At 41.7% G+C, this 15,112-nt stretch overlaps 1 protein-coding gene across 1 annotated transcript; it reads right to left on the reverse strand.

The window, feature by feature from the left end:
* Positions 1-81: 81 nt before the first annotated feature.
* ankrd24 (ankyrin repeat domain 24) lies at positions 82-14,909 on the reverse strand. The gene is made up of 23 exons (XM_061737129.1): positions 14,856-14,909; positions 14,146-14,213; positions 11,578-11,708; positions 10,574-10,662; positions 10,418-10,482; positions 10,240-10,297; positions 9,629-9,699; positions 9,397-9,503; positions 8,722-8,894; positions 8,148-8,179; positions 7,810-7,902; positions 7,370-7,489; positions 7,169-7,288; positions 6,872-7,001; positions 6,550-6,728; positions 5,504-5,667; positions 3,685-4,442; positions 3,270-3,586; positions 2,928-3,161; positions 1,178-1,354; positions 932-1,099; positions 708-773; positions 82-476 (listed from the first exon to the last, which is right to left on the reverse strand). The coding sequence occupies exons 2-23, from the start codon at positions 14,179-14,181 to the stop codon at positions 408-410; spliced, it is 3,357 nt and encodes a 1,118-aa protein (XP_061593113.1). The 5' UTR covers positions 14,182-14,213; positions 14,856-14,909; the 3' UTR covers positions 82-407.
* Positions 14,910-15,112: the final 203 nt, after the last annotated feature.

Here is a 15,112-nt window from a genome sequence, read left to right on the forward strand (position 1 = left end):
AGAAATGATCAGAAGCAACAAAAGAGCAGATTAGATTTTTAATTTTTTTTTATTATAACAACATTATATAAAATCAGTAGGCAAGTCACACAATCAATGCACGTCAATATGCATGAGTCTTTCATTAAAACCACCACTCTGAGCACATTCACTTTTGTTAACGTAATCCTCCGACAGATAATAATAAAGGCACCCTTTCACTGTCTGATTATCAGTCAAGCAATATGGCTGTAGTTGTTGAAGTTATTATAACTGAAGCATGCAGCAATATCTGACCACAGATGAGTTGTGTTTGGCTTTCTGGACGAGGTCTTCATGATTATGGTCATATAGCTTAGAGTGCTAGAGCTGCTGCTACATGCTGCCTTGTCAAAGGCCTGGAGGCAAACAGAGACCCTGTAGACACATCAGTGTCCTTGCTGCGTCATTTTTAGGATCTGAAGCAGCAGACGCTGCACCTCTTCATCCATGCGACCCTGTTGGGAAAATGTGTTACACTCATAACCAGTGGAGTCATGTCATCAGTGCGACCTGAGATATTAGTATTAACATATAGCCCACAAGATTTCTACAATTTCCCAGCTTGGGATAAATAAAGTATATCTATCTATTTCTGTCCATTCAAACATATGCATAATATATATAATCACATATTAATCCTCATCAAAATGCCTTAATATCAGTATGTGTATGTGAACTCAGCTCACCTGTACAGCTGCCAATAAATGAGAGCGATATACAGTCACCACATGTTTGTGCTTTCTTTCCCAATCCTGCACAAAAGAAAAAGATTACAATCTTGTCATTATGCAGTATGCAGTATACAGTATACAGTACAGTGATGTGATATAATTAATTAATTAATTAAAAGGTCTTCTCAGGTATATCTGCTCCTTACATCATACATCCCTGCTGTGGCATGTTTCCTCACCTGTAGCTGTTGGCTGAGTATTGCAATTCGATTCTGCAGCGCCATCTGCTGCCCAGGGTTAGAATGATGAGCAGAAGAGTAAGAAGAAGAGGATGTGACGCCAAGAGGAGGCGACAGCGCACCAAGGGCCTCTTTTAGCCGGAACACCTCTTTGGACAGCTCTGTTATCTGCATGCATATCAAACGCATAAGCACGCCTCCTCACAAATGTAATAGTAGTTGTCAAGTATCCCTGCAGTCTCTCACCTTGCGGTCCTTCTCCTTGACCAGACCCTGGGACTCTTGGATATCTTTGTGGAGCTCCTGGATGTGACTGGACCGGGCCTGCAGCTCAGAAAGCTGCTGCTGCACTGCGGCCAACTGCGACTCTGCTACCTGCCGCTCACTCTTGTGGAAGAGGGCCTCCCTCTGCACCTGAAACACCTACACCAGTAACAGTACGGCTGTTACTCTGTCATGTCTTACGCTCTAACACTTTACAGTTCTGTCACTTTATCCAAATACCTTTGAGCTCCTGAAAATGGAGGTACTTTCATTAAAATGGCCGTAATTCTTAAATGGCAAATGCCATAGTTTTGTGAAACCTCTTAAATTAAAGCTTAAAAGTCACACTTTGATACCTTTTTGATTTGATCTCAAATTCATTGTGGTAAAACTTGATCAAAATGGCCAAATGCTAAAATTCCAACAACATCTGTCATTGTATGAAACAAAGTGTATATCTTTACATTTACCGTATTTTCTGGACTATAAGCCGCACCTGCATATAAGCTGCACCCACTCTATTTAAAAAAAAAAAACAATTAAAAAAAGATATACAAGCCGCACCTGCATACAAGCCGCATCCGCTCTATTTTTAAAAAAAAGATATGCAAACCGCAGATATTTATGTTGTTAGATTAGATATTTGCTACATGTTTAGAAGGATTTTGAACTGTAAAAAATGTACATGTATGTACCTAAATAGATCCTTTCCTAAAAGTGTCTTTTAACACTGCAGCAAATTTGCTGATTAAAATGGGACAGAACCAAGAGAAAATAACCGGTATTTATTTATCTATTTATCTGTTTGAAATCTGCTTCTACTTCTATCTGCTAAAGAAGAAGTAGCGTATTCTTCTTTGCATTTATTTTGTCTTAGTTTTGATTCTAATTGCGGTTACAGCTCCCCGAGCGGTGGAAGAAAAATCCACAGAATAGCCGCAGCTTTATACAAGCCGCATGGTTCAAAACCTATGAAAAAAGTAGCGGCTTATAGTCCAGAAAATACGGTACTTTTGACTTTATAAGTAACTCCCCAACCACATTTTACAAAGTTAAGTGAGCAGATCTTATTGGCATTTTTAGAGAATGTTTTTCTTCACTTTTTGGAAAGGTGAGGTGATGCAAATTTCAAAGCAAAATACCTCTCCTCCTCCTTATCCCTGTGGAGCTGTGGATATCCTTGACTCTATTTGCTAAGTCTTATAATTACAATAAGACAATACTGCGTTCTGGGTGTCATTATTACAGATTATATTCTCCAGAAAGATTCAGCCCTCTCGAGTGTTGATGCAATGACAGCGCTGTGTGGCGCTTATGTAACCCTTAATAGAAGACCCGTCAGAAAAAAGTAGTGGTGAGAAAACAAGTCTTGTTGTCTCACCACTAAAATGAACTGTTTGTACTTTATACCACAACAAAAATAAGTCTGATGGAGTTTGGATACAAATCCAAATATCTATATAAGAAAGACATTGTATGAGCTGAGGGAAAGTCAGCTTTAGACTGTAGTCCAGAGGTTATTGTACTCATACAACCCTTTTTTGTTACATCAGTAACAGTTTTAACAGAATCACATAGTAAATGGAGGAAGTTATTGACAAATGAATAATGTAAAGCCAATAAAGAGGCCCGTCATGGAACATAGACTCAAGAAGATCTGATTTGGATCTAGATGTCCTCAGAAGGAACTGATGGCAGACACAATAGCACACACATACATGAACAAACTTACCTCTGTACATGTCTTCTCGTGTTTCCGAGTAAGATCGTTGAAGCGAGCGGAGATGGCGTTGATCTCCGCCTGCAAAGAGAGCCGAAGAGCCTCGTGGTCCTCCTTCGAGATCAAACCCTGTTCAGCGGCCTTCTGCGACTTCAGCTCCCTCAGCTCCATCTCTTTCTCATTCAGAGCATCCTGGGATGCTGCTGCACTGCTCTCGCTGGCCTGCAGGGTGCGCTCCAGCTCTGCCTGAGAGAAGACGCACGTGTCAGATCAGGTCATGGATTTCCCTCTATTTAAAGCATGCAAGTGTACTCTCTGCTTTTTCTAATCATTCTTGTCTTATTATTTGCTGACCTTTATTTTTTCGTGATCCTCTTTGGGAACGCTGTCCTGCATGGCCTGCAGTTTAACCTCAAGACTGGCAGCTTGCTCCTCAGCATGCTCCCGCAGGGTTTTCTCCTCCTGGAGCTCCTGCAGGGTCTGAGCTAGCTGCTCTGATACTGCAGACAATGCCTCTTTATGTTTTGAAAGTGGCACAGCATCCTTCAGATGCAGGGCATCCTGCGCCCGGCCTTCCCGCTCGGCACAGAGGCATTCCAGAGCCTGGGCGGCTTCCTGTCTCGCCACCTCCAGTTCTTCTTTCACCACTGCCAAGGTGTGTCTGGAGGGTTCTGATTGGACAGAGGCACAATTGGCACAAAATGAAAAGAGAACAATGAACAAAATATAACAATGTGCTAATTAGAAGGGGGGAAATGCAGCTTCACACCTAATATAACTGAGGGCTCGGAGCTCTCCGACTGCTCTTCGTCCTCTTCTTCATCATCTCCCCGATGGGGAGCTCTGAGTCTCTCCAGCTCAAGCAGGGCATTGTTGAGCCTTCTAGCAACGTCTGCCCTCTCCCTGGCCAGCTGTTCACACTGGAGCCCGAGAGTCACCTGCACCTCCTCCAGCTCCGACCGAGGCACGCACTTTCTCAGTTGTCCCTCCAGCTCGCCCAAACACTCCTGAAGGCGGCGGACCTGATCTCCATCTCCTGTTACAACCGTCTCTTTCCCTGATGTCCTGCTCTCTGCCAGGGCTGCCTCCAGCTCAGCAATTTTGCCGCGAAGGGAATTCACTGTTTCAGCTTCTCCTCTTTTGTCTCCTTTCTCTTGTCCCTCCTGGGCCAGAGCAGCCTGGAGTTCCTCTACTTTCTCTGTCAGCTGTTTGATTGTGTCACTGTCCTGGCAGCTCTGACCCCCAGCCTCCCCCCGTCTCTTTGTAAGCTCCTCCTCTAACTCTGTGACTCTTGCTCTCAGCTGTTGCACCTCCTCGCTCAGGCTTCCCTTTGCACCCCCAGCAACTGCTGTGGCGATATCCCCTTCACCACACTCCACAGAAAGCACCCCGAGGCGCATCTGCTCCCTCAGCTCCTCCAGGTCAGACTGAGAAGAAGACAACTGCTCCTCCAGCCCACGCAGTTTCTCCTTCAGAGCTTCTGTGCTCTCAGCGTCTGCACTGCCTTCCCGAGACTTCTCATTCCCACTTCAAGACAAGACAAGTTCAAGCAAACACAAAAAATAACAAATTCAATACATCTAGTACGGCACTACAGAAAAGGAACTATAAATGTTTTATATGTATTAGATAACAATGTCTTCACTTGTATAGTGTCACTAGGGCTGTTCGATTTTGTCCAAAAATAAAATCTTGATTTTTTTCTCTCAAAATCCGATTTTCGTTACGATTTCGATTATTTTGTGAATTGACAAAAGGCAAAGAAATGATTTCAAATATGCTGTTTTTTATTGAACATTTGCCCCATTGGGCTTTAAAAAAATAAAATATAAAGTTTTATCTCTGGAAAAAAAAATCAGCAAATCAGCACTTGCAAACATACAGTAAGTTATATTTCCAATTAAATAAAACAAGACATTTTATAATTAAACTAAACTGGGTCTTTGCATGCTAAATAACAATGCAACCCATGAAGGAGGTAGAGTTGTGTAATGTCAGTCATTACATTTGATATTCACATTTGCAAGTTTTTTGCAAGGAACACGAGCCGGTCTACCGCATCTGGCTTGAGGGATGCCCGGTGGCATGTTACAACGCCCCCTCCTACACTAAAGAGCCTCTCCGATGGGGCACTTGTCGCAGGTATTGAGAGGTATTTCCATCAATCATTAATATGGTATCAATCATTAATATGTGTGCAGACAAGGTGTATTAAAAAAAGAAAAAAAAGTGAAAAATCGATTTTACGATTTTCACGTTTTAACATCGTTCTAATTACATAATCGCGATTACGATTTAAAATCGATTAATCGAACAGCCCTAGGTGTCACCTATGTGCAACTTATAAAAATAAGTAATTTTTTTCTGTCTTAGTGCAGTGATCAAAAAACTGAGATGTCAAACTGAGAGTCCACATTTTGTACCCGAGCTCGTCCCCCCTCCTCTGTGGCACCATAGAAATTTAAATGTTCAGCACTTTTAAAAATGGCCAAAGTTTGGAGAGGATATCAGCAAAGGTGTGCTAATCTCAGATTAGAGCTGCGGCAGGTAGTTGTAGGTGCTGGTGGTGTTTCAAGAGTGAATCTTACTGGCCATCAGCCCCAGTGGTGACTTCCTCTGAAGCTTGTTCCTGAGAGAATCGTTCTTGAAGGGTCTCAAACTCTTTCCTCAAGGTCTCATACTGAGCTAAGGGGACACAGTCGGGGCTGGTGGCCTGCATGTCTGTGTCATCCTTCTCAAACATCTCCAGCATCTGTACACAACAGAGGTGCAGTTGGACGGTTTGTCATCAGAGTACAGGTAATGTTTTCAATGCAGAGTAATCGTGTTGGCCTATCAGTCTGTACGATGTATGACAAGTCTTTATTATTTCACTTCACTTCGATCAAAAAAAAAAACATGCCTACCAAAAACAAAAAAGGAAAATCCAGACATTTTAACCAGACTTTATATACATCTGTGTTGTGACATCATACAATCCACCAAGCAGCCATGCTTTTGGACTGTGAGATGCTAAACAAAGCCCTATAGTAAACAGATCACATCAAACAAACTTCAGAGCTAAAGAGCTCAGTTTACTTCAACCAGCATGGCCCAGTTTATTGAACATGTCTGGAATATGGATCTGTTGTCTGCATCTGATGATGGTGTGTTTTACTAATACAGGGGTCTCGGACTCCAGTCCTCGAGGGCCGCAATCCTGCATGTTTTAGATGTCTCTCCTTGCATCAACACACCTGATTCAAATTAACGGTCGTCCCCAGCTTGTCATCAAGGTCTGGAAAACTCTGTTGTTGATACAGCTCCTTGTATCACGGTGTGCTGAAGCAGGGTAACATCTAAAACATGCAGGAATGCAGCCCTCGAGGACTGGAGTCCCAGACCCCTGACCTATGTGGACATAACTGGCTCAGTGTATCACTCCGTAAGAGAGCAGCATCTTTAAGTGGTCATGACTAACACTTGAGTCAGGGACTCAGCTACCCATGACACAGTACCTTCCTCCTCTACCACAGAGCAATTTCATAATCACAATCGTTCTGCATAAAAGAGGTTTTGGGATGTGTGTGACCATTTGTGAATGTGTGAGAGTTTATTGGTACATAAACAACGCTTTTTTGCCGTCTGGCCTTGCCTGCACTTTCAGAACCAGTTCGGAGTTCTGCGAGGAAAGTGCTTCTATTTGTTTACGCAGCTCGGCAACAGCTCCCGGGTCCGCAGGGGCTGTGGAGGGGCCGGCTGAGTCAGCATTCGTGAGAGATGCTGCCTCTTCCTGAGCTGAGGAGGCTCTGGAACGCTTGGAGAGCAGCTTTTCTAGAGGGAATGTTCAAACAAGACCACAACAAAGATGAATGACATAAATTGATGAAGGATGGCTAAGGTAGTACAGGGACACATGCATCGATGTGCGTTCTGTGGGAGGGACTGGAATGTACACAAATTCTAGGACCGCATACCCGGGAAGTCAAACATTTCATCCATGTCCTCAGAATCGCTGGCTCCAACACCATGTCCCCCCTTCAGCTCCTCAAGCAGCTTGTCCCTCTCTGTCTCGGCCTCCTTTAGACGCTGCTTTAGTTGACACAGCTTTTGCACACATGTAAAAATGTCTTTACAAATATATCATCATGAAACAGATGCATGCACACTGAGCTCCGTCAGCACTCACAGACTTAAATAAATTAAGGTATTAATGCAGAAACATGAGTGAGGAAAGAAAATGAACTGAGATACTATTCACTGCTGTTCACTACCTCTTCCAGGGCAGAGAGGGCGCTCTGATGCTGTTGCTCCAAAGCTTTGATCTTCTGCAGTAGACGTGCTCTCTCCAGGCGCAGCCGTCGGATCTCCTCAAACACCTCCTCATCCTCGGCCTTGTTTAGACAAAGTTTAGATAAAATAAAAAAGACATAGACTGCATTTGAAATAAAAAACACCTTATTTACAATGCTAACCTGGGCCGACTGCTGGGTTTCTGGATGCAGGGGAGAGGGAGAAGGAGGCTGGGACTTGTGGGCCTGAGGGGAGTGTGCAGGTGGGGCTGGACTCCGGGGCTGTGGAGAGGACATCAAACCCTGGATGGATGTGATTATAAAGAGGATAAAAGGTGTCAGGGGTAAGATGATACTACTCAACTTTGCTTTTTAAAAGCAATGCTGTATAACAGGGACATTATGGAAAAAAAAACTATAAAGATAGCAAAACCATGGAAACCCATGTATCTCTAGCAGTCATGTGGATAAGATAAATGTTTATGTTTCCATGAAAAAAAACCTGAAGTGGTTTGATATTGTTAAACGTTGTATCATAATATATGTAAAATAAATGTTATGAAGTATGATGACAGTACTGTAACAAAACACCTTTCCATCCACTGGAATGTTTCTTACAGTACCTGGAGAGGAGAGCGGGGTGGTGCGGGAGCTTTCCGCTTGCGGGGGGTTGTCCCCCCTTGCAGCGATGAGGCGCCTGAGGGGATTTGAGTGGGCTGCATAGGGGTAAGAGGGAGATCACTGACAAGCAGAGGTCAAGCGCAGTTTAAATCGGAAAATGGGGTAAACCAAGATAAAGCAGAGGAGTCAACAACAAATAGGAGGCAAAGTCAAGAAAAAGAAAGCAGCACACGGAGAGAATGACCTCATATTGGAAAGCATGTGCAATATGATTGGCCAAAAGTAGCCATGATCTCACTGATGGAGGGAGTGATGTAAGAATACAGCTGGGAAGAATTACCTCTTCGCCTTGTCCCTCAGAAGCTATGTTTGCTTTAGGAAGAAGACACAGTAGGACCCTTAAAAATATCCTCAACGGGTTTAAGCAAACAGCATGTGCCATTCATGTGTCTCATAGTAAATATAGCAATCAGATCAATCAATCAGCAATCTAATTTATAAAATATACACTGATGTGGTCAGGCGTCATGCCTGCACCAAATTCTTTACATCATAATGTTTTCAGATCATTTGCCCATCCATTTTTTTCTATATCAGCAAAGACTTTTTTGAGAAATAAAAGTGAAATGAGTCTGCTGTTTCATTTTTTTTGACCTGTGTCCTTATATTGCAGGGAGTAACATGAAAAGTATTAAAAAATAAATTGATATAATAGACCCAATGTGTACCAATGTCTGTAATAAACTGCTTCATATGGAAAATAACAAAAAAAACAATATATTTAAGAGATCTAAGGAGGCATAGTTTATTCAAACTGGTTTGCATAATCGACGCGTTGGTTACCTTAACCTCTTCAGATCTTTGAACTTAATGAAAGTGGACATACTTGTAGAAAAAAAAGGCTAATTATGTACCTGGGGGTACTCCGTCTTGCAACATACAAATGATGTGTTGGTTGCCTGTGGTTACACTGTAATCAACAGCTTTGTGTCCAAGGGAGTCAACTAGCTGTGTGTTGGAGCCGCCTCTCAGCAAAGCCTCAACAGTGTCAGCGCAGTCACTCTCACAGGCCAGCATCAACGCAGACCTGTCATTCCCCACAGCAACATACAACAAGCAAATTAATGAAACTACCAGTTCTTAAAATAATAAAGTACATTAATATCACACGGCATATTGGTTTTTGTCCCTCACTAAATATTGTGCATAGATATACTTCTTTGGCAAGTTAATAACTGAAAATATCAAGTTCAGAACTTTTAACTTTGGTCAATAATTAGAAGTATACTAATCGGGGTGTGCGTTAAAACACACGGTTTTATACAATACAAGATTCTAGCCACTGAAGTGAAATGAAGAAATAATCTCTTTCTCCTTGTTAATGTTATCCTGGGGAATCTTTACTCATTACCCCCCCCAGCCACTCTCTAGAGTCAAACCCAAAAGCTGGTGCTCCTGACCCAAATCCCTCTAAATCTCTACCGTGCCCTCACGACTGCTGGTGTCTCTCCAAGGGAATTCCTGCTGCATTCTGACCCAAGCTGCTGAGGGAAGGACATGGGTGAAATCACTCAACAGCAGCTTAGTACCTTCCTTGGTTGTCCTGTGTGTTTACATCAGCACCTCGGGCCAACAGGAAAACACACAGCTCCACTCTGCTCATCTGGGCTGCCAAGATCAGTGGGCTGGCCCCATCCTAAAGGAGAAACGGTCATTTAAATATCGTGAAACAACATTACACAACTGAAAAAATATGCGAGTTGCTCATGAGCGAATCCTGGAAGCTGCATCACATAATGGAGGAGCAAACTTCAGACTCACGCTGTCTTGGACATCCAGATTAGCCTTGAAGTCCCACAAGGTCTCAGTGCAGGACATGCAACCGCTGACTGCTGCAGGTTACAATTACAACTAACACTGTTAACATTGATGGCTGAGGAACAAAATACAATGATTTGTATTCACATGATTCGACTGAACCTCTAAACATTATCTTTATGAGCATAGATAAACTTGCAAACAGTCTTCAGGTCATGGTGATTCTCAAAGGCTTGAATCATGGCAAATGGACTTATTTTTCTTTGTTTTCCAAGACGGTTTTACTTTCCATTCAGAAGGTATCAACAGTTTTGAGTTTATAAACCGTTGAGCTGTAGACTGCACAGGTGCCTTATGGCTCAAAATATATTGAGCTCATATTTTAACCGGAAGGCTGGTGGTTTGAACTCATGCCCTCACCCGTCCACACTAGGGTAAGACACTAAACCCCACTCTGCCCCACGTGCATTAGTCATAGAAAAAAAAAAAGGAAATATACACTATACGGTCTAAGAAGGGCTGTAGAAATGCAATTTAGGTTGTCAAGTGCTTTGGGTGGTTTATAAGGCTAGACGGATGCAGTTCATTTAATATTTGCATTGTTTTGCTGTTACCTGCATGGTGAAGTGGCGTCCTGCCGATGCTGTCAGAGCAATCTACTGCCAATCTTTCCTGTAAGAAAAACACTTATGGTTATTGCATTACAAAAATATTTATTGGTAAATCCTTATCTTATTAATTATTTACAGAATTTGTTATTAATTTACAGTGTAACAGTATATTTATTTTTACCTGCAACAGTCTCTTTAAACACTCTGACTGGCCATTTTTGGCTGCAAGGTGAAGGGCGCTGAAACCTGGAGTCAGTCAGTCACAAAACACACATTTTGAAACAATCTATGACATGTTTTACTCTTGGCATAGCAGTGAGATAATAAAACGTCTCACCAGCCCCATCGATTACATTGATATCTGCTCCATTAGAGATGATAATCTCCAAGCAGTCTAGCCGGCCTCTCGATGCGGAAAGGTGAAACCTGGCAAATGGAAGATGGACAACAAGTTAAAAGATGAGATCATAAAGTGGGGCCATATTTACATGTTTGATTTTGCTTGACGGATGATTATTCGAAATTGTCATTATTTTCATCAAGTTTTCATTTGAGAGAAAGCAAACAAACCATATACGAATGTTATTACACCATGGGAGTGTTTCTTATCTTTGAAACACTTAATGAAAAATGGAGACAAAAATCTTTGAATATTGAGTAGCCTGTGTAATTAAATCTAAGATAACTGTCAGCGTCACAGTGGACTGACTTATTATAGTCACTGACCAGGTTAGATTGGTATAAACACATAAAATAAGTATATCACATAGAGAGGTAAGGCTCTGACAATGTGCGGGAGGGGATTCGTATTAATGTGATAGTTGTGAGAGCCATCTGAGGAAGAACAGAGTAACATTAAAAGAAACTTAACTTGTCGGGGGAAACACTGTCAAAGCTTATGTTTATTTTATTTCTAACTTTTTTTTTTTCAAATTGAGACATGAAACTGTTTGTGAAGCTCTAAAAGGCCGAGAGATATTTAGCCACCAAAATAAATTCAGCACAAAAAAAAGATAGCTAAAAAAAGGGGGCTTTCACTTTAACACAGACAATTATTTCTTAAATTACGTAGCTGCATTTTTGCAATTGCAGATTATAAAATTGTCGCTTAATATTGGACCAATTTGAGTATTTAACGTCCTTGGTGATCATTTTGACTCTAAGAGATCGGAAAATGTGTATCTATACTAAACATTTAGTGGGACATATTTTTGATAGAATATTACTGTAATATTATACAAGAGACTTTGCATACTATGACTGCATACCTACAATTCTAATCTATGCAATAACATCATCTCCTCCACTAATTCGGGGATAAAAAGTAGGGGCCAAACTTACGCTGACTTGCCCTCAGCATCCAACTTGGTGGGACAGAGACCTTTTTTGACAATGAGGGCAGAGACTTTGTCAGGTTCGTTTTGCTCCACAGCCTGCAGAAGCCTTTCGTCACTCTTGCTCCAGTCCTGACTCTGAGGGAGCCAAGCCAGAGAACAGGTCACCCATGATAACTGACACCACGCAGCGTACCACTTAACACACAAAGCCTATGAACATACAGACATTGTGCACATCAATTTTATAGTTTACACAAATGAAATCCAATCCAGTAACATTAAAAAAGGACAAGAAACTCAAAAATAATGTTTCTCTGTGATGCAGCGCTTGCTCTGGATAGAGAGAGAGGATACCTACTGGCAGCGGGAGCAGGCTGAGACAAGGACAGAACCTCCTCATCAGGCTAAAAACAGGCTGCTGAGGATCCATCTGGTTAGCAGGGCGTCTCACACAACTAAATACTGCTGCAAAGCTCCTACGGTGGATCCTACCTGACAGTACACTCTGTCACCTGTCCACATGACATTACAAATCCACTACAGAGATTTGAGAAAAATCAAATACCCATAAGTTTCAGAGATCCCTTTCAGAGGTGAGAGCACCATCACAACAGAGCTCTAAATTCCAGAGGATGCATGCTATCCTCAAATCTAACCTCCAGTGAACTGAACCACTTGCCAAACATAAACTGTGACATACATAGAGTGGCACACTTACTCTCTGTCCTCAACACATTTTACTGTGTAGCATCCCCTCTCTGCATTCAAACAGCATCCTCTCATCTTGCATCAGCTGCTAGCAGGGACACAGTCAGTCTGTCCACCGCAGCTCCCCTCCCTCTGTACCTCCATGTCCTCCTTTCTCTGACATAACAATTTCCTCACTGCCTCATTCTTTACATCATCGTTCCTTCGTTCCTGCAAGTTTTTGTCGGGACATCCACAGTGCCACCTCCACCACCGTCATAGGTCTGTTTCTCTGCAGCTACAGAGCAAGGCCTGTTGGATGTGAGGACTCAGCAAAAAGAGAGGAGTAAAGGCTGGATAAGCTGCAGTCTGTCCTGCTGGTTTGCAATAGCAGAGGGGGGAGGACACAGACACACAAATAATCTATCTGTCTGTCAGAAGCACACTGACAGTTTAGCCATTTTTAGATTGCCTTGAAGTTCAAACATTACTGGTTTATGAGCAACCTGAATCACAGCCCAGAGCCAGTGCAACACTTGCAGATGATTGCAAGATCTCTTTATCATCTAATGTTTACACTGAAGGCAGCTCCCAGGGTGAACAAAACAACTACAGCAGGGAATTCTCAGTGCGTTCAGGTGTATCTAAAGCCATGTGTGAAGACGCACTCTCTCTCAATTCAACAGTTTTATACTTCAGGACTTAATAAAACCTAATCTTTTCCATACCTGGTCTTAAGATTGACATATTACAACATGTCATTATTATCATCATGTACTTAAGACGAGGGCCTAATGAACTAAGACTTATGATGTCACAATCAAACAATGTGAGGCGAAAAAGAATATTCACTTGTAAAAAAACCATTCAAGAGAGTCGTCTTAGGAGTTCACCCCATTGTGAGACCGTGCGTGCTCAGAGTAGCTGCAAAAAGGCCAAGTGCTACATCTGACTTTTACCATAATGCACAGAGCCAATTTGTGGAAAAATCCAAATGCAGCATAACAGCACAAATGCTGCATGCCAACTTACAAACACGATGATGGAGGGGTGATGACTTGGCCTTGTTTTTCAGCCACAGGACTTGGGCATCTTACAGTAATTCAGTTAAGCATAATCTCCTCTTTATACGCCAACATGTATCCAGCAGCTAAACCATGTCTGAATCTGGACTGAGCAATACGACACTTATCCCAAACACACCAGTAAATCTACAAAAATTATGGCTGAAAAAGAAGAGAACCAAAGTTCTGCATTGACAAACTGAACCTCCAGACCTCAGTCCAAGTGAAATGCTGTGACGGGAGCTAGAGCGGTTCATAAACGATAGCCACTGAACCTGAAAGAACTAAAAGAGGTAAAAGTGCAAGGAAAAAAGGGTGTAAACTACTCTATAGTATGATAGATGGACAATGTTGCAGAGAAGCTCAAGTTATGGCTGCTTAAGGTTTTTTTTACAATGAGTCATATGATGGACTTTTATGTCACACAGTGCTTCTTCAGCTTTAACTTAGTTTATAGTAACAGGAAATAATACAGTAAATAATTTACAGTACAGTACAGTCATTTACAGTAAATAATATATGATGTAACATTGTTCATTTGAGGGTGTGACCTCATTTTAAGCCGTCCTAAGAGCCAGATGATTATTTATTATGCCCTGACACATAAAGCCTTAGAGCTGAAAAGAGGGTGGACTTTCTTTTGCACATGACTGTATGTGTGTCCATGAACGTGAATAATTGAAGGCTACCTGAGATCACTGCTTATAGCAGCAGCGTGGCGACAGTCACGCTCTCCTGCTGCTTTAGTGACATTGAAACCTGGAGACCCCCCCTTTACAATACCACCACCTGTAAAACCCACCCTGCCCCAAGGGTCTTACCTCATTCTTCTTAAATTTTGCTTTAAGACTTTTCATATTGGTCTAACAAACTTGCCTCATCAGGATGACTGCAAAATAGAAAGTAAAAGTTAGTTAGTTAATATTTATTTCGGTCAATCACAAGCATAAATTCAAACAAACAAGATAACAAACGTCCACAGGTTTTTCCCTGGTCAACATTGTGATTATTTTGACCGAAAAGGTCTGGGCTTGAAGCATAAAGCTTATCTTGCCCACCTTTTACCATAATAGAATATACAAAAAGAACAAATGAAGTATCATGAGGTTACACAAAATAATAATAATAGTAGTAATAATAATAATAATAATAATAATAATAATAATAATAATAATAATAATAATAGTAATAGCTGTAATAATAATAATAGTAATAATAATAATAGTAATAATAATAATGATAATAATAATAATGATAGCTCTGAAAACAGAAAGTGAAAAGATGCTAAAGAAACCGACAAAACCAAAGTTAACAAGAAGCAAAGCCTTGTTGAAATCCTGAAACTCACTCTGTGGGTTTAAAGCCTTTACCCCTAATTGTGAAATCAGACAGTGGTCCCAAAGGCATTCCACCAATGTTTTGGAAGACATCAGAAATCTATCAGCCGAAGGCTAAATAAAAATCTAATACAGTTACAGCATATAAACACAGGTGGACACTGAGTTCATGGAGAAACATTGCAGCAGCTTACCTGTGGATAACTGCCCACCTCCAGGTTGGGGTTTCTTGTGTCCCATCAAGCTGCTCACAACGAAACACTGAAGTCACTGCCGTCTGGCCATTAGCAGGAATGCACCCGCCTTCATCATAAATCAACCAATCAGCAATGCGCATAATGCCAGATCAAAGTTTGATTGGCGGTGATTGATGGGGGTCGGTCGCGTGCACAGCAGTCGGTCTTTATTTTACATTAAAGATACGCAGGCGGGTGCGAATATCGATGTTTTA

Source organism: Cololabis saira, chromosome 13 (assembly GCF_033807715.1).
Source record: "Cololabis saira isolate AMF1-May2022 chromosome 13, fColSai1.1, whole genome shotgun sequence".
NCBI classification, from domain to species: Eukaryota; Metazoa; Chordata; class Actinopteri; order Beloniformes; family Belonidae; genus Cololabis; species Cololabis saira.

What these genes read in the sequence shown, in the direction of transcription:
- ankrd24 (XM_061737129.1), bottom strand. Translation starts at nt 14,181, where the DNA reads ATGAAAAGTCTTAAAGCAAAATTTAAGAAGAATGAG. An exon ending in ACCACTGGGGCTGATGGCCA is followed by an intron (nt 4,443 to 5,503) that starts GTAAGATTCACT and finishes CTTGTCTTGAAG; the next exon opens with TGGGAATGAGAAGTCTCGGG. An exon ending in TACTCAGCCAACAGCTACAG is followed by an intron (nt 774 to 931) that starts GTGAGGAAACAT and finishes TCTTTTGTGCAG; the next exon opens with GATTGGGAAAGAAAGCACAA.